The sequence below is a fragment of the Hakea prostrata genome, chromosome 3 (assembly GCF_041222555.1).
Source record: "Hakea prostrata isolate BN-2017 chromosome 3, UWA_Hpros_2, whole genome shotgun sequence".
In the NCBI taxonomy this organism is placed as follows: Eukaryota; Viridiplantae; Streptophyta; class Magnoliopsida; order Proteales; family Proteaceae; genus Hakea; species Hakea prostrata.
Window position 1 is genome coordinate 69,213,888 of NC_142602.1, and position 22,052 is coordinate 69,235,939.

The 22,052-nt window shown below is 39.7% G+C and overlaps 2 protein-coding genes across 2 annotated transcripts in view; one reads left to right on the top strand and one right to left on the bottom strand.

The window, feature by feature from the left end:
• The window catches only part of LOC149022895 (putative voltage-gated potassium channel subunit beta), a 34,065-nt gene extending 17,800 nt beyond the window's left edge, over positions 1 to 16,265 (top strand). The window contains exon 4 of the mRNA XM_089150781.1: positions 15,900 to 16,265. Within this exon, the coding sequence (XP_089006907.1) occupies positions 15,900 to 16,013 (114 nt within the window). The 3' untranslated portion in view covers positions 16,014 to 16,265. The remainder of the gene's footprint in view (positions 1 to 15,899) is intronic.
• Positions 1 to 22,052, bottom strand: part of LOC149022896 (uncharacterized) — a 64,104-nt gene that overhangs the window by 2,666 nt on the left and 39,386 nt on the right. The gene's annotated exons all lie outside the window — the stretch shown is intronic.

The window sequence follows — 22,052 nt, forward strand, 5'->3', positions numbered from 1 at the left end:
ACATAAATAATAATCACATTCATATCATAAGTTTTAATTTATAATCTTTAATTTTAATTTTTTAGATAATATATTTTTTAAATATGAAAATTCAAAAAAAAAAAAAATTAATAACAGAAAATTAAAAGTTTTTCCATGAAATTGTAGATCTAAGCTTGAACATCAACATTTATTTATATCACACTCATACAATCATTATAGAACCTTGTATTTGAAAAAAATCAAATTTGGGGGAAAATCTTACATTTCTTGAAGATCCCTTGAAATATGCTTGAATCACTACAAATATGCTTCAATTTGTTGTTGTAGATGAGTTGATGATGTTGCTATGTTGAATCCCCAACAAATTCCGGCCAAATTCCGGCAAAAAATGGAGTTTTCCGGCCAATTTTGGTGATCCAGCGAGATAGAGAGAGAGAGAGAGAGGCGAGATATGCCTCTTTCGAGCGAGACAAGGGCTTTAAAAAGACCCTAAAGCAGCCAAAAAAGTCCCGTTGGTGAGATCTCACCGAGATATTGGCGAGATCTCGCGAGATGGGCGAGATGGGCGAGATCTCGAGCGAGATCTGCAATCTCGCAGATCTCGCCAGAGATCTCGTCTCGCCTCTCTAAAAAGGCGAGATATCTGCGAGATCTCCCACCATGGTTGGAGATTTACTTCATTAAACATATGGGCTATTGCTGATTTGTGCTGCTCCAAAGATGCATGATTACCATGTGCTCCAAGGATGGAAGATTGCATTGGAGATTTACCTTATTGAACACATGGGATAATGCTGAGATATTGTATTTTATACACCCCCTCAATTGTAAGGGGGACGGAGTCATCTTGAGATTGGAAAGAGGTATTGCAAACTGTTTGTGGGACAGGGGCTTCGTGAATGTGTCAGCCACTTGATCTTTTGTTGAAATGAATCAAACGTGTGAATTTCCCTTGGCAACCTTATCCCTGACAAAGTAAAAGTTGATCTTAACGTGCTTTGTACAGGCATGAAAGACAAGATTAGTGGTGAAATATGTAGCTCCAACATTATCACACCATAGTGTGGGAGCGGAGGGAAGGTAAATGTGTAGTTCCTTGAGTAATGGTTGAAGCCATGTGAGTTTGGCAGTGACGTTAACAAGAGATCTATATTCAGATTCAGTATAGGAGCGTGTAAAGTAGCTTGTTTATGAGCTCCAAGAGATCAAATTACTTCAGTGAAGAATTGCAAATCCTTCAGTTGATTTCTGATCATCTGGACAACCTGCGTAGTTGGCATTAGAGAATGCTGTCAATTGCATTTTATGTTGCTTTGAAAACATCAAACCATGATCCAAAGTGCCTTTGAGATATTGTGAAATTTGTTTGACGGCGCTCCAATGAGCAACAGTTGGGCAATGCATGAACTGGCATACTTTATTTACTACAAATCAAATATTAGGATGAGTCAAGGTGGCATACTGTAGAGCACCTACAATGCTCTGATATAAGGTCGGATTGTGCATGGACTATCTAGACAACTTGGTGAGAGGTGGAACAACCGCCATAGGAGTGGAGACTGCTTTGCAATCTGTCATGTGAACTCTCTGTAACAGATCTGAGAGGTACTAGCGTTGAGAGAGGATAATTTCCTTAGTATTTCGAAGCACATAACACCTAAGAAGTAGTGCAATGGTCCGAAATCCTTGATGGCAAAAACAGATGCCATAGTTCCCCTCTTGGAGTGGGAATGCTTTATTTCTCATCTCTGACTACTACACTTAGCTATCTGAAGCTTGGGTCCCTTGCTGCACTGTTATGAACTCTACCTTGCGAGTGTAGTGCCATGAGACGGAGAAAGCTGCTGGTGGGGAAGATAAAATATGTTGTCAACCCATTTTTTAGGGGCCTAGAGCAGGGAGTCAGAGGAGGCTGGGAGTAAAAATCAGAAGACTGGGGATTAGGGAAGAAGAAGAAACAGAGTAGAGAGACTTCGAAGTTTGAGAAATAATTTTCTTCATTCCTTGTCATGACATACCCTAATCCATTTATATGCAAGGACTCTTACTGTAATGTCCATACTAACCTTTACTAACCTTTATTAACTGTGGCCTATTTGCCACCAGAACATTCCAGCACACATTGTCTTGCAATAAACCCTATCTAAGGCCCTACTCTTAACCAGGATCATAACAATACCGACCCCTTAAGAGAACCTTGACCTCAAGGTTCAGGCACAACATCTCCCAGTTTATCGCAGGGAGGACTGCCTTGATTGTCCATGATGGGTCAAGCCAACACCACCGCAAGGCTTTGAAAATGCAGGCCACGGTCCCATGGTAGAGTGGAGACACGGGAACCCATTGCATCCTCCTCCTGTTGCTCTAAATGGTCTATGTGCAACCTCTGGACATCCGCAGCCACAAACCATCCCAGAAAGATATGTGAGGTGCTGTCACCATCACCATGACAATCACCTGTGTGCACTATGGCAACAACCCCAGGTTTCACACTCCAATAGGCAACATCCAAATGCATTCTCTCAGCTGCTCACCAGAGACTCGTGAAGCAGCAAGAACCTCTTCTGCCCGATCAAAAATTGGTGTAAAGGATCTTGCAAAAATGGGCTTCATGGCAACTAAACAAGCCCCAGTCAAACTTGCCAGATCAATTGTTTTCTGAACATCTTGGGGGTACACATAAACCGTGACATCTGCAAGTGTGAGTCGGCCTTCAGCTTCATTATTGATGGCTTCAATTGTGTTCACATTTGAAGCTATAATCATGTTGTAGTCACCTTGGTAGAGCTCAACTCCTTCCCAACAAGATCCAATGTGGTCTTGAGAAGCCCAGTTGGAGGACTGTAATATAAGTGGATAAAATGTGGGGGGTTTGTTAACCTGTAATCCCCATTTGATACACTAAGACAACGATACACAGCTCCTCCTCCCTGGCCTAGATCCAAATTCTTTATCCTTTCTTTCTCCTCGATGCAATGCTGAATAATACCTTGCCAAACTTGCAATTCAAACCTACCCTTCGGCACTTTTGAGAATTTATAACCATCATCAGTTTGGGTCAAGCTTTCCATCCTCTGCTTTCCAGCATAACTCAAAATCAATAACCAATTGAAAATTTGCAGCAAGGAGGTAACAATGTCAGCTATGCCAGCACACAGGAAACCCTTGGCATTAATTTTTGCACCAGTTACGCTGCCAACAACTACACTGCCATCTTCACTCTGCTTGAGTAATGTTTGCTATGAAGAATCCACTCCATCACACAAACCACAAGAATCATGCTCAGCTTTGAAATTTGGTAAGCTCCCACAGAATTTAGCATGAGATTTAAGTGCATCCAGTGATTATTATATTGGTAAAAATTGAGAACCCAAGGGGCTGTAAAGTAGAAGTGGTATACACCTTGGACAAACCCAACAGCTCCTCAAATCCTTTCTCATACAGACCCAAGTCAATCTCTTCATCCGATTTTTCCGTAGCATTCAGAACAAATGTCCCATATCCCTCTAAGGTAGCAGAAAAATAAGGAACGGCCTGAACAATATATGCAGCGATAGTGGGTACAGGGTCTGAAGCAGTTACAAAAAAACTCTTACAGAAGAGCATGTTGCAGACCCCATCGCCATTGTATGTTGCAAACTCCGCAATAGCCTTCTTGGAAGCAAAATCAATACAACGCAGCACAGATGTGAACATTCTGTGAAGGCACCGCAGATTAAGGTCCTTTTATACTTGCACTCATTTCGGGTACAGAACCACCAAACAATTGAACAGGGTAGTTCCTTTCTAACACATTTTCTATTGCATCTGTTAGGAGTGATGAATTTCTCCTTGAAGCTGATTTCATAACTCTCATGAGCTTATGATCATGATTTGAACTCAAGAGTTGCAATCCGCGAATTTATTCCCATGTTGATAGCAACGTGGCAAATTAGCAAAACCACAATTTGAGTCGAGACACCCCTGAAGCTTCCACCTCTGATATAGAACATGACTGAAGCTTCCACCTCTGATATAGAACATGGATTGAGTTTGCTGTTAAAGTAATTTGTTTCAATACAAATACCTGAAATGTTCCTTGAGGTAGCAGTAAGAAGAGGATATGGTAACCCGAGCACAATCAACCCCTCTTTCGTTTTCTCTAGAGCTTCACATAGAGGTTCCCAATGCGTTTTTTGCAGCCATGTCACACATTCAGCAACATCGACACCCACATCACCATCTTTTGTAATTGAAAATCTCTGTGTGATTCGAGAACCTAATGCCTCCCTTGCAAGGTTAATTTCAGTTAATACCATCATCATGACAATTTCGAGTGTATCTTCACCATTTCCTGAACTCACACGAATGGGATCCACCAACACTGAAGAATACGTAAGTAATTTTCCTGCATAATCAGCCCAGTTGGTCGCATTGTAGGAAACGGGGAACCACTCCAGCATCGTTGGAATTAAGGCCTCCACCAACGCCACTTCTTGTGGCTTCGTTTGGATCGGTTGCACAGTCTTGCCAAATACGATGGAGAAAGAAGAAGATAGAATAATATAGTTCTATAAATGCCCCTGTTGATAAAATGTAGTAAGTGGGTCATCTAATATTTGGGCCTTTGCTTGCTTGGGTATCAGCTCAAAAGTATTACACATAACGGGCCCTTGCATGGAGTTTGAATTCCTTAGTTCATAGTACGAATAGGTGGGCCGTTGGTTTTTTGAATGACTTGACATCTTAAAGCCCACCTCCCAACTTCTAATTTCCACGATTCAGTTCCTTGGGGCAGTGGTTTGACTTGGACCAAGCCCATCAACCCAAATTGAATTGACCAGTTCAGTCTTTCCTTCTTCCACTTTTCCCTTGTGATTTTATTTTGTTCACACAAAACCCTAATCGCCTCCACCTTGTTGGGGTACACCGCCTCTTCGACGGATGTCGGTGATGAGACATGGGTTGTTCTCATCGTAAAGTTCATTTGTAGACGCCTCCATTTGCGATGTTGTCGACGCTTCTTTCCTCTTGCATTTGCCTCCATTTGCAGCCATGGAGGCTTGGCCCTTGTTCTTGGTTTTCTTAGTCGGTGTCATTGCTCCATCCTTCAAGCTTGTACGAAACAACCTTGGAGCAAAATCGAGAAGTAGAATCATTTTTGGTGAACACACGATCTGTAAAATTTTCTTCAACAGAGTGTTGTTCGCATAAGGGATCGACCATGTTAAACTTCTAATTCGCTCACTCCGTACAAACACATTCACTAGTCAGATTCTTGCCGGAGCCATCATCATTTTTTGGAACCGGAAACACAAGGGCGGCTGTGTTTGAATGAGGATTGTCTCAATCAGTGCTCTCACCTTCTGAATCCTACTTCTGCCCTTGTTCCTCGATCACCATTTCTACCCATTGTCTTCCATCATGAACGCCATCCGACACTAATGAAGCAGCCTGGGAAATGGCCTGAGTTTGACTCGAGATGTTGCCTTGAAGGAACCTCAACATTGATCACAGTCTTCCTTGTGTGCTCTGGTGCCGACGACACTACTGCAATGGCCGTTCCGTGTGACATTGCAGATGTTGGTGGGCATTGTTTGGTAGAAGGGGCGACACCAGTGGCGGAGCCACATAGGGACCGGGGGGGCCATGCCCCCCTTGATTTAATATATATATATAATTAAATTTTATGGTGAAGATGATGGGTATAGATGTCATTCTTAATTATTATCTGATGGTTACCATTAAACCCTAGTTTTAAGGAACAAAAAGTTAAATCCTAATTAAAATCTAACTCATGATCCTTGAATTTCTCCCTATTTATTCTCTCATATTTTCTTTCTTATTTATTCTCTCCTGAATTTCCTCTTTCATTCCCTATTTATTCTCTCTTTTTTCCCTCACATGTTTCACAAAGTATTGGAGTAGTTTGCAGATATTGGAGTTTTCCTAAATCTTCTCCACAATTATCAGGTATTCACTATCTTTTTTTCAAATTATTCCTTTCTCTCTCTCACTCACCCACGATTTTTTGTGTGGTAGAAACTCACGATTCTCTCTCTCTCTCTCTCTCACGATTTTTCTAGTATTCTCTCTAGAAAGCATATTTGAATTTTTTATTTTATTTTAGTTAGTTGTTCTTTCTTTCTCAATTTATTTGTGTTTTCCCAAATTTGTTGTATCGTTTGTTATTATGTGTTTTGGTTTTTTTTTTTTTTTTTTTTTTGTGGACCTAGGTATCGTTTCTTTTCTTTTTTTTTTTTTTTCTTTCTCTCCTTTCTTTTTATTATTTTTAGTTAGTATTGTTTCCATTGTTTTTTTTAATTATCTTTTATTATTTGTTTTTATGTATTGTTGATTTGTTGTTGTTTTTTCTCTCTCTTTTTTTTTTTTTTTTTCTTTTTAGAAAACAATCAACTAATTGAAAATTGTTTCAATTTAATTATTGAATTAATGATTTTTTCTAACATTGTATATTTGTATATTTATATGGTATTGAACTAATTATTGAAATAATTATTCTATTAAAAAATTATTGAACTAATTGATAAAATATGACTCTTATTCTATTTGGTTGAGTTTTATTTTGAATCATATACTAGCTAACAGAAAAAAAAAATTTGGTGAAAAAGGAAAAAAAAAAAGGGGGGTTGGTTTAAAATAAAATGGAGTTTTTAAATTAAAAAAAAAACCAATTGGGAGGGAAGAGGGGGGGGGGGGGGGAGACAAACCCAGCTGCTCTTTTCTTTTTGGGGGGGGGGGGGGGTGTGGGTGGTGGAGGATTATTGTAAACCCGAGAAAAAGAGCCCCCCCTTTTTTTTTTTTAAAAAAAAAAAGAAGAAAAATCGAAAAGAAAGAAAAAAAAGAAATGAGAGAGGAAAGAAGGGGAGAGGGAAAAAGAGGAGAGAGAGAGGAAGAGAGAAAAAGTACCAAAAAGAGAGGAAAAGAAGGGAGAAAAAGAGAGGCAAAAGAGAGAAAAAAGAAGAGTGATAACATGAAGTAGTGAAAATAGATTTAAAGTATTAAAAATATTTACTAAATTATGTATATTGTTAAAAATGTTATGATAGACAGATAAGAAATGGATGAGGAGAGTTGAGAAAAGGGAGGGGAATAACGAAAGTAAACGTATAAATAATAAATAATAAAAAAAATAAATATTAAAAAAAAATAATTGAAATAAAAATAGGAGAGAAGGGAAGAGAGAAGAGATGGGGAATAAGATAGTTAGTGTGTATATATATAAAATATAATATAAAAAAAATAAGTTAAAAAATATAAAAAATAGGAGGTATAAAAGAGAGAGGAGAAGGGAGCAAGAACAGAGGGAGACAAAAGAGGAAAGGGGAAGGAAGGAGAAGAAAGAGGAAGAGGAGGAAAGAAGAAAAAAAGGAGGAGGGGGGCCAAGAGAAGGGACAGGGGGAAAGGAGAAAGGGAAAGGGAAGAGGAAGAAGGAAGGAAAAGGGAAAGAAAGAGGAAAGAGAAGAGAAAGAGGGAGAGGAGGAGGGAGACCGAGAGGGAGGAGGGAGAGGAGAGAGAGAGGGAAGAGGAGGGGAGAGAGAGAGGAGAAAGAGGAGAGAAGGAGGAAAGAGGGGGGGGGGGAGAGAGGAGGAGGGAGGGAGGGGAAGTAGAGGAGGCGAGTGAGAGAGGCAAGCCAAAGGGAGAGAAGGAGGAGAGAGAAGAGAGGAGGGAGAAAAAAGAAAGAAGACAGGGGAGGGAAGGAGAAAGGGGGAGGAAAGGGGAAAAGGAGAAAAGGGGGGCCCAAAGAGATAGAGAGAGAAGAGGGGGGAGGGGACAGGGCCCCACAAGAGAAAAAGGAGCAAGCAAAAGAGGACAAAAGAAACAAAGGGAAAAGAGGGAAAAGGAGGAGAGGGAGGGAGGTAAGAAAACAACAGGAAGGATGGGAGGAAAGGAAGGAGATGAGGGAGAAGAAGGAGAAAAACAACAAAATCAAGCAAGGGGAAGGAGGGGAGGGAAAAGTAGTAAAGGATGAAAGGCAAAAAGAAAGGGGGAAGATGAAGAGAAGATCAAAGTCTAAACATATAGTAAATCAGAAAACAAAACAACACAAACAGACACAAACGACGAGGGAGCGATGGATGGAGAGAAAGGCGGACCGGGAGAGACAATGGAAGGAGATTGGAAAGGTAAGGGAAGAAAGGGGACAAGGAAGTAGAAAAAAACACCATGAAAGGAGAGAGGGACAAGGGGGGAGTAGGAGGAGAAAAGAGAAAGGAAGAGAGAGGAGAGTAGGAAGAGGCTAGGAGTAGTTGATGAGGAGTGGTTAACCGGGAGGGTCTACGGGGAGGAAGGAGAGCCAGGACACCTGATGAGAGCGACAATGGAGGATAGTAGGAAGAGTGAGCGTGGTGAAGTGGAGGATGGTAGATCAGAAAGAAAACCACAGACACAAGTGCAGAGATAGGATGAAGAGAAGTTGGGCACCCAGGGAACAAGAAAGTCCTTCAAATCATCAACAAGAGATGGAGTCATGTGAAAGATCCACCGAAAGGTGGTGAGTTGTTAAGTTGTTAAGTACTTAAGTCTAGTATTTAATTTAATTTATATGTTATCACACTATTAAGGCAAGCAAACTATTCCCAGACAACTTTTCACAAAGATACATTAAACCAAGACATACAAGGACAATATTGGGATGAGGAAGATTTGATGGATGGCAAACCGTAGTGGAGAAGTGAACCGGAGCCAAACAAGAAATCCTATGGAGGTGAGATAGTGATTAGAATCATTTGATATTCACAATCGTAGTTTTATACTAAGTCATTAACCTAGTAAGTAGTAACAGAACACAAGTACAACTAGTATTGTTTTTTCTTTATATATTAGATAAAGGCTTAGGGATGCCAGGGAGCTCGGTCGTGTAGGGATCGGGACGGGAAACGGAGCAAGTTATTCATTTATTTCATTATACATTATACATTTAATTATTATATTCTATGATTCTATCTTTAATTTAGTTATTTAAGTATTAAAATGACTTGGAGTCTATGTTTGTTGCAGCGAGTGGTGGTTGCAATTTGGACGTGATTCACACAACTTGAGTAGGATTGAAGCAAAGTGCTCTCAAACATGTTCGCCACCGGTGTGAGCGAAATTGAGCACTTTCAGCCTCATTCACTCAAAGAGGCGAACCGATTGGGTGTGAAGCGTCAGAGGACCTTGTACCTACACTATAATACGAGACCGAGAGAGGATCAATTAGACAGGGATGGACAGAGAGAGCACCAATATCGAGTGGGACATATTTGAGATGGATGATGATGATAACCCGCAGTGACCGGATCGAGGATAGTGGAGACGGATTGCCGGATGAGGATGGAGGTCTTCCCAAAGTCGATGCAGAGGAGATGGGGGCTGATGTGGGGACTTCAGGCCAGTGAGGGGAGGCCACAGCGAGCCGCCGTCCTTCGTGACACCCAGGCATCCACCCAGAGTGAGGATTTGATTTTCCGGTCCGACACCGAGAATGAGGTGACCAGCCTCCGGCGATGACGATGATGGTGATGATGATGACGGTGATGGTGATGATGGAGGGGATGAGGAGGGTGTGGGACCCGTGATCGGGATTCACCGATCCGGGGAGAGACCACCACCACCACCACCGCCGGACGGAGAGCCGGGGGGGAGGACGACCACCGAGATTCACAGAGAGAGCCGCCCACCCACGCGACACAGATCGACCAACCGGAGCCGCATCCGAGGCAAAAATGTTCCCACATATTCGAGGAAGGGGAAGGGGAAACAAGCATGGCCGGAGCACAGAGGACACGCCATCATATGGGTCCACCGCCATCCGATGCCGAGAGCTTGGTGGGATCACGAGATCGATGAGCATTGATGATACAGAGACCCTCCACCCGCAGAGGATCCGGATGGCAAGGCCCGCAGAGTCCTCAATGAACCGCCGGGAGAGTATTGGTTCTACCGAGTCGACATGGTAGGTCCATGGTATGGACCAATGGGCCCCCCGGCTATCGATGGGTGGAACCACGACTAGAGCCTATGGTATGGAGCGGCCTATGGAGCTATGGTGTCCCCCAATCAATCGAGTCACCACCGCGACCTTATCGATCCTACCCCCAGTCCCGAGAGCCAAAGGGGTGGTCTTCATTTGTCGAGCAGATCTTCCACACTATTCCACACCACAAGGCCCACCACCACCAGCCTTTGGAGATTCACAACTCCCACCGTAGGGAATCATGCAGGGACGAGGCACATAAGAGGTGCAGGACTATGTCCAAAACTATATGGGCGGGGCAAACATCATGGGAGTTATATTGTATTGTAGGGGGAGACGAAGAGGGAGACCCGAGGCTTGAATAGAATAGACTGAAGCAAGTTGTAAGTTGTAAGTTGTAACTGTAAGTAATAACAAACAACTTCTCCGATCATGTACTATATACTTGGAATGTTGGATGTACATTTTCAGAGTTTTTTAGTAAACTAGTAGTTATTATAGTGTTTATTATGTTTGAAATAGCTAGTATGCAAAAATCCAAATCAATTTGAGTGCATTTGAGGCTCGAAATTGAGTTTTCAAGAATCAGAAAAAGTATCGGAAACAAAAAAAAAAACAAATCGCCTTTAAAGGTTGATATTTTTTTATTTGTTTTTTTAAAAAAAAAAAAAAAAAGGATCTTTTATTAAAAAAAAAAAGAAAAAAAAAAGAAAAAAAAAAAAAAAAAAAAAAAAAAAAATAATTATTGTGAGCGTGATCCCGGGTTGAGGAAACAAATTTGGGAGTATTCGGTTAATCAACGTGATGAAATTATACGTTGTTATATTAAAGCTAGACCATATCAGCCTATTCTTCAAGAGTACCCGAAATTTGGACCATCAAATCATCCTCGACGTTTTCAGTCTTTGCGGTTCAAGGTTTATCCTTCTTGGTTAGGGTATTCTCCTTCAAAAGATGCAGTATTTTGTTTTCTATGCTTTCTCTTCAATAAGCCTGGAGCAAACTCGGGACAAAGGTCATTCACTCTTGATGGATTTAAAAATTGGAAGAAAGTCGGTGGAAGTGACAGTGCTTTAGTAAATCATATGGGAAAGCAAATCAACTCATGTCACGAAGTTGCTAAAAATAATTGTGCAAACTTGATGAAGCGACATCAACCCATCGAACTAATGCTTGAAAAACATACATCTCAAGAAATTGAAAACAATCGGTTACGTTTGAAAGCCTCAATTGATGTGATCAAATTGCTAGCGTCTCAAGGTTGTGCTTTTAGAGGTCATGAAGAAAGCAAACAATCAATCAATAGAGGCAATTTATATTGAATTCTTAAAGTTGATAGCTTCTTATAATGATAAAGTTGAAGCAGTTGTGTTGGATAACGCTCCTCAAAATGCATTATATACATCACCTCAGATACAAAAGGAGATTTTACATATTATAGCAAACAGAGTGAAGAGAGAAATTTGCAAAGAGATTGGTGATGCAAAGTTTTGCCTAATAGTTGATGAATCTCGTGAAGAATCTAAAATAGAGCAAATGTTTATTGTTTTAAGGTTTGTTGATAAAAAAGGATGTGTACAAGAGCGCTTTTTTGATCTCGTTCATGTTCTAGATACAAAGGCCTTAACTTTGAAGACTGCTATTTTTTCTACTCTTTCTCATCATGGGCTTAATATTCACAACATTCGAGGTCAAGGATATGATGGAGCAAGTAATATGCAAGGTGAGTGGAATGGGTTACAAGCCTTAGTAGTTTATTGATTGTCCATATGCCTATTATATCCATTGTTTTGCTCATCGTTTGCAATTAGCATTAGTTGCAACATCTAGAAGTGTTGACCTAGTTGAAAAGTTCTTCTCCAAATTGGTGTCTATTATTAATCTTGTTAGTGCATCTAGTAAGCGAAATGACGAGTTAAAAGTTGCACATGCTTCTGAAATTGCTTACTTGATCTCCATTGATGAACTTGAGACTAGAAGCGGGCTTAATCAGATTGGAACTTTACAACGGCCTGGAGATACTCGTTGGAGTTCTCATTTGAAATCTATTTCAAGTTTGATAAGTATGTATGGTGCTACCTGTGAGGTTTTGATCAGCATAATTAAAAAGGGGACTACTTCATCACAGAGAGTTGAAGCAGAATCGGCCCATGATACATTGACCTCATTTGATTTTGTTTTGATTTTGCATTTAATGAAAGAAATTATAGACATCACTGATGGTCTTTGTCAAGCTTTGCAACGGAAGTTTGAAGACATCTTAAATGCTATTCATTTTGTGTCTTCTACAAAGAAGCTTATCCAAGAAATGAGGGATGTTAGATGGGAGGGGCTTTTGGCTAAGGTGATTGCTTTTTGTCAAAAGCGGAACATTGATGTCCCTAACATAAGTGTTCAGTTTGTTGGAAGGAAAGGTCGAGCTCGCTATCAACAAGATGATTTTACAGTTGAACAATACTATCGAGCAAATATTTTTTATGCTACAATTGATAGCCAATTGAATGAGCCAAATGGTAGATTCAATGAGCATGCTATAGAATTGCTTACTTCTTAGTTCTTGTTTGGATCCTAGAAATGGTTGTGAGAATTTTCAAATTGATGACATTTCCAAGCTTGTGGCTAAATATTATCCCCAAGATTTTACTGAGCATGAGAGAGAGCGCTTGATAGCACAATTGCGACACTATGAGATTGATGTAGTCAAAGGTTCAAATTATCAGAATATGTCTACCATTAGTAGTTTGTGTCAGTGGTTGGTGAAGACAACAAGATCCAAGGCGTATCCACTTATTTATCGATTAATTACTCTCTTGATTACTCTTCCCATTTCTACTACAACTTTAGAACAAGCATTTTCTGTCATGAGGATTATTAAAACTGAATTGCAGAACAGGATGGAAGATGATTATCTCACAGATTCTATGATTTTATATATTGAAAGGGAAATTGTAAAGAAAATTAGTACAGAATCAATCATTAAGGATTTTCGCGACCTCAAAGATCATCGAGTTCCACTATGATAGTGACACTAGAGAGGTGTTTTGTGGTTTTTCACATGTTCTTGTTTTTCTAAAGATTTATTTTGAATTATTATTGGCTTTTTAAATATTAGTAGCATAAATTATGTTATGATCATTCAGCCCCCCGATTTTGAATCCTGGCTCCGCCCCTGTTCGGCCCCCCCGACTTTGAATCCTGGCTCCGCCCCTAGGCGATACCCCTTTGTGCAAGGAGTTGATCAAGGTTCCTTTTCATTGAAGATATAAAAGTAAGCATAGTCTTTGTGAACTCACCAAACTCCTCTCTCCTTGCTTGTTGTTTTGCTCTCCGTGCTAGAACATTGTCCATTTGATCCGGCAGGTTGGACCATTGTTGTGAACCCATTTTCTAGGGGCCTAGAGCAGAGGAATTTCAGAGTTGGGAGTAGAAATCAGAAGAGTGGGGATTGAGGAAGAAGAAGAAACACAGAGTAGAGAGACTTAGAAGTTTAGGAAATAATATTCTTCATTCCTTTTGTCATAATATGCCCTAATCCAAACACACATTGTCTTGCAATAAACCCTATCTGAGAGGCCCTACCCTTAACCAGGATCATAACAAAATGCATCGTCATTGCCGCTGTTTGCAGAAGAGGGGGTTCACTCAGGTGGGAGGAGTGTACCTTGACCATGAAGGGAGGTTCTTGGGAGGTATTGCAAAGAGAATTTCAGATTGCTAGGTCATGGAGGCAGAGCTTTGGGTGATAATGTAAGGTATCAGACTGGTTGTTGAGAAACGATGACTACAGCTGCTAGTGGAATCAGTCTCTTGCAAGGCAGTTTCGCTGCTAGATCCTTGCGAGCGAGAGGAAGGTCACCACAAGAGATTGGGGGGAGTTAAGCTCCTGGCCAAATCTATTGGACACACAAGAATTTGAACATGTCTGCAGAGAGGCAAATAAGTTCGCCGGTTGGATGTCTAAGACGCAGGTGCACCTCATGAATCAGTTGGCATTCATTCAGGATTCCCCTGAAAAGCTGAGAGAGATCCTTCAGGCAGAAATGGAAGGCTGTGGTAGTCGGTTTTCTTGTTTGCTTGGGTTGGTCTTTTTGGCCCCGTTTGTGTCCCCCCCCCCCCCCAAAAAAAAAAAAAAAAAGAGGGAAGTTTAAGCTAGAAAGGGACTGACGTATTCTGTTTAAGCTATAAAGGGAAGTTCTTTAGGACTGCTGTTGATTAGCAATGATGTATGTGGCTGAATGTTGGACGGTGAAGTGATATATTGAGAAGTTGTGTAGTGGAGATCGGCATGTTAAGATGGACATGTTGAAAACAAGGAAAGATAAGGTAATTGGGTCATGTTTATTTATAAAATGAATTGGTTCCCATATGGGATACTGGTTAGGAAGGAACACATTCTAATGTAAGGCATCGATTGTATCTGTGGGCTGAGAACAACCTATTACATATCTATGGAGTGCTATTACTTGCTTTCCTAGCTACATGAAACATAGAAACTTTGGGCTGAGAAAGTTTTGCTGACAGCTTATATTTTCAGCAACCAACAAATGGGAACTTACTACAATTTGAAAATTAGGATCTAAGCTTTTATAATCAGCTACATGCTTGAATGCTAAAAAAGAAACTAACTTTTGGAATACAGGCAACAAATAAATAGAAACTAAAGTTGAATCTACTAAGGTCTTCAATCTTCCAAAGTTGTAGATGCAAGTGGGTCCCCTCAAATCTTCTATAATATTCTCGTTAAGATCCCAAAACAAAGCTGACATTGTTCATGTTACTGTACACGTGAATAGTGTTTTGGCTCTTCTGGGATACTTGCTATGCTTTTTTGATTTGGCCCAGCTGGACATCTGAAAACCGGTTCGATTCAGCCCAGGTTCTACATCACCTTTGCTGGTTGGAATCCCCTCGCGTATTTGGGTTCTAGGGGATTACGTATTCTGTAATCTCTTCTTCTATACTACAAAAGATTACTTATTAAAATAAAAGGAAGGATACATTATGGAATTATCGTATTAGAGCTGATTTGGGAGTCGCATCTATCAATGTCAACCTCCAAGAAGGTGCTTTGAGATGGTGGTCATGTTCTAAGGAGGCCTCAGAAAGGAGAGTGATGTGAACTCGATTGAAAGAGCTAGAGGGACAAGCCTAAAATGAGAAGTTTTGTGTGTTGCTAGTTGGATCAGCATTTTAGGTTTTGGAAGCCCAAACCAAAAAAAACTGGTCCAATAATTCAATGAGAGGTCGGAATTAGTTGATTTATTTAGTATTTTATCAAGTTTATCAATTCCAATATTTGAGTAGTTTTGGGTTTATTTATTATGTAGGTGTAGTTTTGGGTTTATTTATGTTTCATCTGTTTAATACTTGATATTGCTTGCTTCTTCAGTTCTGTTGCCTTCTAGTTCTATGTTGATTTTTGATGTCTTAATGTGGCATTGATACTGATTCTTGATAACTTGATGTGACTTAGTATTGATTTTTTTTTGATGATTCGATGCTTATTAGTGTTGATATTTGATGGCTTGACTTTGGTTAATATATATTTTGATGATACATGGGGCTAAAGTGAAGGGAAAAAAAATACCAGTGTGATGCTTTAGTTGTCTTTGTGGGTGCCTTGTTGCTCAAAGCTCTTGAGCATCCCCTTCTTGTCAGGTTGAAATCTTGCTGCTTTGGCAGCAATGGTGTAATATTTGAATTTTGAAAGCGGACCCTCCCTTTTTCTGACAGGGAAATAAAAACTAGAAATGTGATTAGGTTGAGGGATTGAGTAGCTAATTTGGTCCTCACTGTCTAGGCTTATTGCCTGGAATAGTTTCTGTAGCATAAGTTCCTGCTTCCTGCTCGGTTGCCAGTGTGAATGCAGCTGCATCTGATGGTTCATAAGTTGGTTGATCATTTAGATTTCTTTGCTGTGTCCCCTGTTGAGAGAATCTGATGCGACCTCTAAATGCAGATTCGAGAGAACATGAAAGCCATTGAAGTCATTCCAAAGCTTACTCCAGAAGTGATGGAGAAAATCGAGGCAGTTGTCAATACCAAGCCTAAGCGTATGGAGTCATACAGGTAGATAGATAGATAGATAGTATGTTTTTGGTAGCGAGCATGGCTTTTATATTTTACTCTCGGTTCTGATTATGTTGTGTCCAAAGAACTTTCTGTCCAATGGGTATAGTTTGCTGTGTACTTGTTTGTCATTCTTTGTCAACTTGAGACTTTTACTGAAGGTTAGGCTAGCTTACGATGCATTTCTGCATTTGAAACTGGGTTTGTGTTGGTTGACTTTTATATATGACTTAAGAGGATATTATTTTCATCTCAATTCCTTCAGCATCTCTTCTCCTGCACTTCTTTTTGATCGTGTTTGCATTTGCAACTATCTTAAGCCGGTCGCTTTGTCTAGGTTTATGCTTTTGAGAAGTTTTGCGTTGCAGCTTCTGCAGTTGAGGTGGTCTTACTGATAACTAGGGGTGTAAATGGATCGAATTCGGAATATCCTATCGGTTTTTGGACGGATTCAGTCGGATTAGGATGACAATCAGATAATTATTTTCTTAAGTAGATACTGTAGATTCTTCTTAGCCATGTATACAGATTGATATAGGTTATCGAACAAATAATAATTGATAAGAAAGGGGTATACTAGTAATCGGATAGATTCGGATACCGCTAAACGGATGCAGATGCGAATTCGGGAGAGGATTTCGATTATCCATTTACACCCCTGATAACTGATTAAATAATACGCCAAGACCCGGTGGGCTTCATTTTCTCGGGACAGACTTGAATGATGCATGTTAAATCCGCAACACCTGCTGCCAACAGTCGAGATCGAGATCGAGATTGAAATCTTGACTATTGGCAGCACAATGCTATGCTGAAGTTGAACTCCCCCTTCTCTGCGAGGCAGGTCGTTATGATTCAAGTCACTTGACACTCCGTAGAAGATAAATTCAGGGAATTTGTCTGGCCTCCTCTGTAGTCTATACTTACTCTCAACTAATTCCCTCTCAAAAGTTTTAACTTCTGCTTCTTTCATAAAAAAGTGAACTTTTACCTATCAGTTATGGCAGTGTTATCGGACCACCGGTCCAGCAACAGCAAGACCAATTGGTTCAACCCAGTGCAAGATTGATTGGGTTATTGGGTTATGGGTCAACCTGTGCGCAAGCTATAATGCCCGACAGCAAGTCAGGCTAGGGTGGCCCATAACCCAATCAATCTTGATCTGGGTTGAACCGATTGATCATGTTCAAGGAGGGCTGATTTGGCCATCTCGCGTGTAAACTGTAAACGCCTAACACTAAGACCAAAACATGGTGCACTCTCCAAATCCTTTGATTCTCATTCTCTTATGGTTCTCTTTTTTTGGCCAAAATTCTCTTATGGTTCAGTGCGATTTAACAATTTTCTTTTGTTGCTCATTTCTTGGGTTATGGGTCATCCTGATCCACGAGATCTTAGTGGAATCCAATTAAGTGAAGGGTTTGACAGGCCATCCAACCCTCGGAAGCTAAAATAACAAGTGAGGGTTTGATTTACGATGAATTAAGAGTTCTTTTTGTCATGTATTGTCCATCTCTCTTAACCAATTTTGCTTCTGTGGAGCATAATTAATGGGCTCCACGGTCAAGCGAGCCGTCCGATCTAGGCTCGCAGCTTATTTCCATTAAAAAATGATAAACCCACTTCATAAAGCATTGTTTTGTTTGTTCGGTTTGGTCTAGCGAAAACCAGGCAATTCGAGTGGGCGGTTCGTATTTCGAATCGGTACTGAATACATATTCTAATTATGTTTGTATATATCATTTTAAAATGGTATATACGGATTTTAAAAGCAAACAAAAGAATGGACTCGTGGTTTTGAAAACTCATTTCAAAATCAATTTGTTTCAGAAGGGATTTGCAGTAGAAGCTCCGATGAACCTAAAGCTTGAACAACAGATACACAACTCCACTCCTTTCGTCTTACAATCAAAGCTTGAAGCTTTACAATCGAAGAGTTGCAGCTTTATGGACCTAAAGCTTGAAGCAGCAGAAGAGTTGCAGCTTACACCAGGCGTTCGATTGGACCTCTGACGAAGTAGCTTGAAGTAGCAACCAGTAGCTTGAGTCGTAGGTTCTAGTGAACCATTCTTTTGCTATCTTGAGTCACAGTTTTCCATCTTTCATTTTTAACCAAATCAAAGAATACAAACCATTCTTAAGGTCTTGAGTTGCAGTGGCCTTCTTCAGGTCTTGAGTGGCCTTCGTCTTCTTCCATTTGATTTAAACAGCGCTCTACGATCAAAAGGTAATAACCAACTCTTAAAACCCTGATTTTGATTTCCTGATGATGTTGTCGAAACCTTGATTTTGTCGTTGATTAAAGCTGAAAAATGCTCTGTAATAACTTGCTCGGTTTCTTTTAATATTTGTTGTTTTACCTTTTTGTGGGGTTGTGGAGGGGTTTAATTTTGTTGTTCTGTGTACTGCATAAAATTGATGCATTTGGGTATGTGTGGCTTAATGGTTCTCCTTTCAATTGGTAACTCCTATAGAGAGAATGGTTAGTTTGAATTTTTGGAGCTGCTATTTTGAACGGTGACCTTGTATAATGAAGGGTGACTTTGTGTAGCTGGGTTTTCATTTGTCTTCTTGTTCAAGTGGGTTTAATGGGTGCAATTTCTTTATCTATTTATTGTAAGTCTTGAACAAGTTTACCCCTGGGTCAGTTGTTTGATAGGTCTGGTTGAGTGGCACATTTCCTTTCTAAAAGTATGTGAAGAACACTTGTGCATGAGTAGCATAATAGTCTGTTTCTTCGAGACCCAGTCTATTGTAGCTTGTTACAACTTTATTGTAAATGTCCAAGAAGTTTTATCAAGGTTCGTTGTTCTATTCTTGAGTATCGTGTTAATTGTAATTTCATCGAAATCCTATATCACAAAGAATGTACCCAATGAATGGAATCCTATTGATTATTGGATGTTGAGGAGAGTACTAGCTTGCAATTTCTGAAGTCAAAGTAGAATTGAAGTGTCTTTGCCATGGTTTCAACCCCTACATGCAAGTAATGCCAAAGGTTAACCTCATATCCCTCGGAGAGCTGTATCTACATCCATTTTATGAACTTTGAACTTGAAGTGAAGAGTAATTGGTTTTTATATAACTTTGAACCTCATAATCTTTTTTAAGGCTATAAATAACCTACTCAAGGTAAGTGACCGTGTGGTTGGATTTGTGACTGTGTTTTGCAATTTGAATGATCATCTTCTTCAAGCTTCAACAACAACTCAACTCAAAGCCTTCCAAATAAGTACAGCCCATACCCCCCCTTCCCCTAAGTCAACCATAGCCACTCCCTTCCCTTCTCCTCTTCCTACGATAGCAGCAGCACCTCCCCCTCTGTTAAGGCCACCTCCCCAGCCCCTTCCCAGCCCCTTTTGAACCTTTCCCTCCCCTAGGATCGCACAGGCCGAGACATATCGAAACATATTTTCCCCAATCAACCTATTCCCTAGCCAAGAAAATTCCGCACCATCTCACCGGAAGAGCCGAATGCGTTAAAACCTGAAACCCAAATTAGTGAGTTAGACCCCTTAAACCCTAACAGGAAATCCAGTTCAAATTTCGAACTAGCAATTCAGACCCCAAACCTACCCTCGCCGAAATCTCCCTCAACCCTAATTCACGTATATGGTTTATGTTATATTTTTAAAACGTATTTTGTATGGAATACTAGTACATAACCCACTCGAACCGCTGGTTTGTCGTTGGACCGAACCGTTAGCAAAAACCGGGTATTCACTTGGGTTTTTGAATTTTTTAATGGAGGGATGTTGCGAGCCGTTCGATTAGATCCCTCCATTAAAAAATTCAAAAACCCATGTGAATACCCGGTTTTTGCTGACAGTTCGGTCCAACGACAAACCAGCGGTCCGAGTAGGGCGGTTCGAGTGGGTTATGTACTAGTATTCCATATCAAAATACGTTTTAAAAATATAACATAAGCCATATACGTAAATACGAATTTTAAAAACCAGAACTAGACGGTTCATTTTCAATTTTCAAAATCTTTTGAAATACGTTTAAACCACAACTTTCACCACCAGTATCATTTTTTCGTCTGAACCTATTCAAGCTCAGAAAATTGAACGAGAGAAGAAGAAGAACAACAAACAAGAGGAGGTTGAGGTTTTTGATTGTTGATCAAAATCAGTTGGAGGTCCTAGTTGAGAACGAAGAAGAAGAAGAAGAAGAGGAGAAGAAGAACTTGCTTCCTGTTGAGAACGAAGTTGAAGCAGAAGAACCGAAGCCCTAGTTTGAGTTGTGTAAGGTTCTTGCGCTTTGAAGAAGAAGAAACCCTCAAAATCCCTAAAATTCAAAACCTTCTGTGATAAACCCACAACAATACTTCGTTATTCTTCTCGGTCTCTCTTCTTTAGATAACTGACTTCAATTAAGAGGTAACAATTCATCTGCATCACTTTATGTAAAAGCTGCCGAGTGATTTGTTCCCAAAATCTGTTGTATAGGTTGGTTTTGTTGAACACAATAGCTTGAGTCTGGCTTTTTTTTTTTTTTGGTTTGCCACCCGGTTATAAACCATGACACCGGCGGGTGGGTGAGTCTCCGGATTTTTGCATCCACAAGGATTCGATCCGAACTTTGCTTAAGCTTACCATTGGACAACCGTTGGTGAGTAAAGCTAAATAAAAAGTGATTTGTACAGGTTGGCTTTTTATCTTCAAAGACAAACTTCATTGTTACTTAAAACTAATTAGCTTTTTTGTTCCTATGCATCTTATTTGCATTTCATGATCTCGTTGATTATTAAAAAAAAAAAAAAAAAAAAACCTTGCTTGCCTTATTTGAATTTCTTTTGTTTCTCAAATTGTATGGCATAGCCCATTTTGATTTCATCTCTTAGACTTCTGGTCAGTAATCACCACCATTGTTTGTTTATTAACATGTTATACATCATTCGCCTGTTTTCCTTATTTTTTGTTGATCCTATAACCTCCTAAAGCATGCTAACTCATAAATCGGTGACAAAACATAATCAACCTCAAATCGGCATGTATTTTATCACTGGTCAATATACTTGTTCAACATTTCAGGCTTTTGATTTATTATTTATTTTCCCATGATTAGTAGTTCTTTCAATGGTGATAGTAGTTGGTTGTAATTAGAAAGCATGATATGTATTCTCAAAGTCATGGTTATATGCATAGTTTGTATAAACTTTGTGGAAGTAGTGGTGAAGAAACATTATGGTTGGTTCTGGGTTTGTCCTAATGGTTGTAAAGAATGTAATTACAGACATGCTCTTCCTCCTAGATATGTATTAAAATCTGAAATGAAAGCTTTGTTAGAGGAAGAGCTGAGAAGATATCGATTGAGGGAGAGATAGAGAATCAAGTAGATGGAATTTTCTTTCTGCCACTAGTTGTAGTGTTCTATCCTAAAACTTGGATTTTAGTAAAGTAGTTCCAACTAGTGTGATATTTTGGTAGCAATGTTCAAAAGTATGCTTGACCAGTCCCTCTTGGAAACCTTACATATTTTAAGCAACTTATTAAGCTCCAAGGGGTTGAGTTGAGAAACAATAGAAATACTGTTGTTCAATACCTTTTGTTTTCTTCGATGCTATGAATCTTTTAAAGTTGCAACTCCATACCAACCAAGGTTGAGTTGGATCCTGGCGGAGGTTGAGTTTGATATTATGAAGGTTCAATACGTTGAGTTTTGGCTCAAGTTTTGCCACCAATATTTATATGCCTTCAGTTCACTCTAACCATTTATGTATAAGCTAGTCATGTGAATGAAAAGTTGAAATGCGCTCTTAGATTCAAAGCTTGACATTGTACTTTGAAATTGGAATTTGATTTCTACTTTGAGGTAAAATACTTCTGTTGTAGTATTATCTGACAGAAGCTTTACTCTTTTTACAATTGAAATATTTATCTGTTCTAATTTGTTGGTTTCCTATGACATGTTTTCTGCATTTAATATGGAGCTGTTTTAGCCTTGGCTTATTAAAACATTTTGTGTAACATCTCATTTTTATGGTATGCTGTAATTTTTCTTCAGCTCTTCTTTGTGATATACATTCAAAAGATTGTGA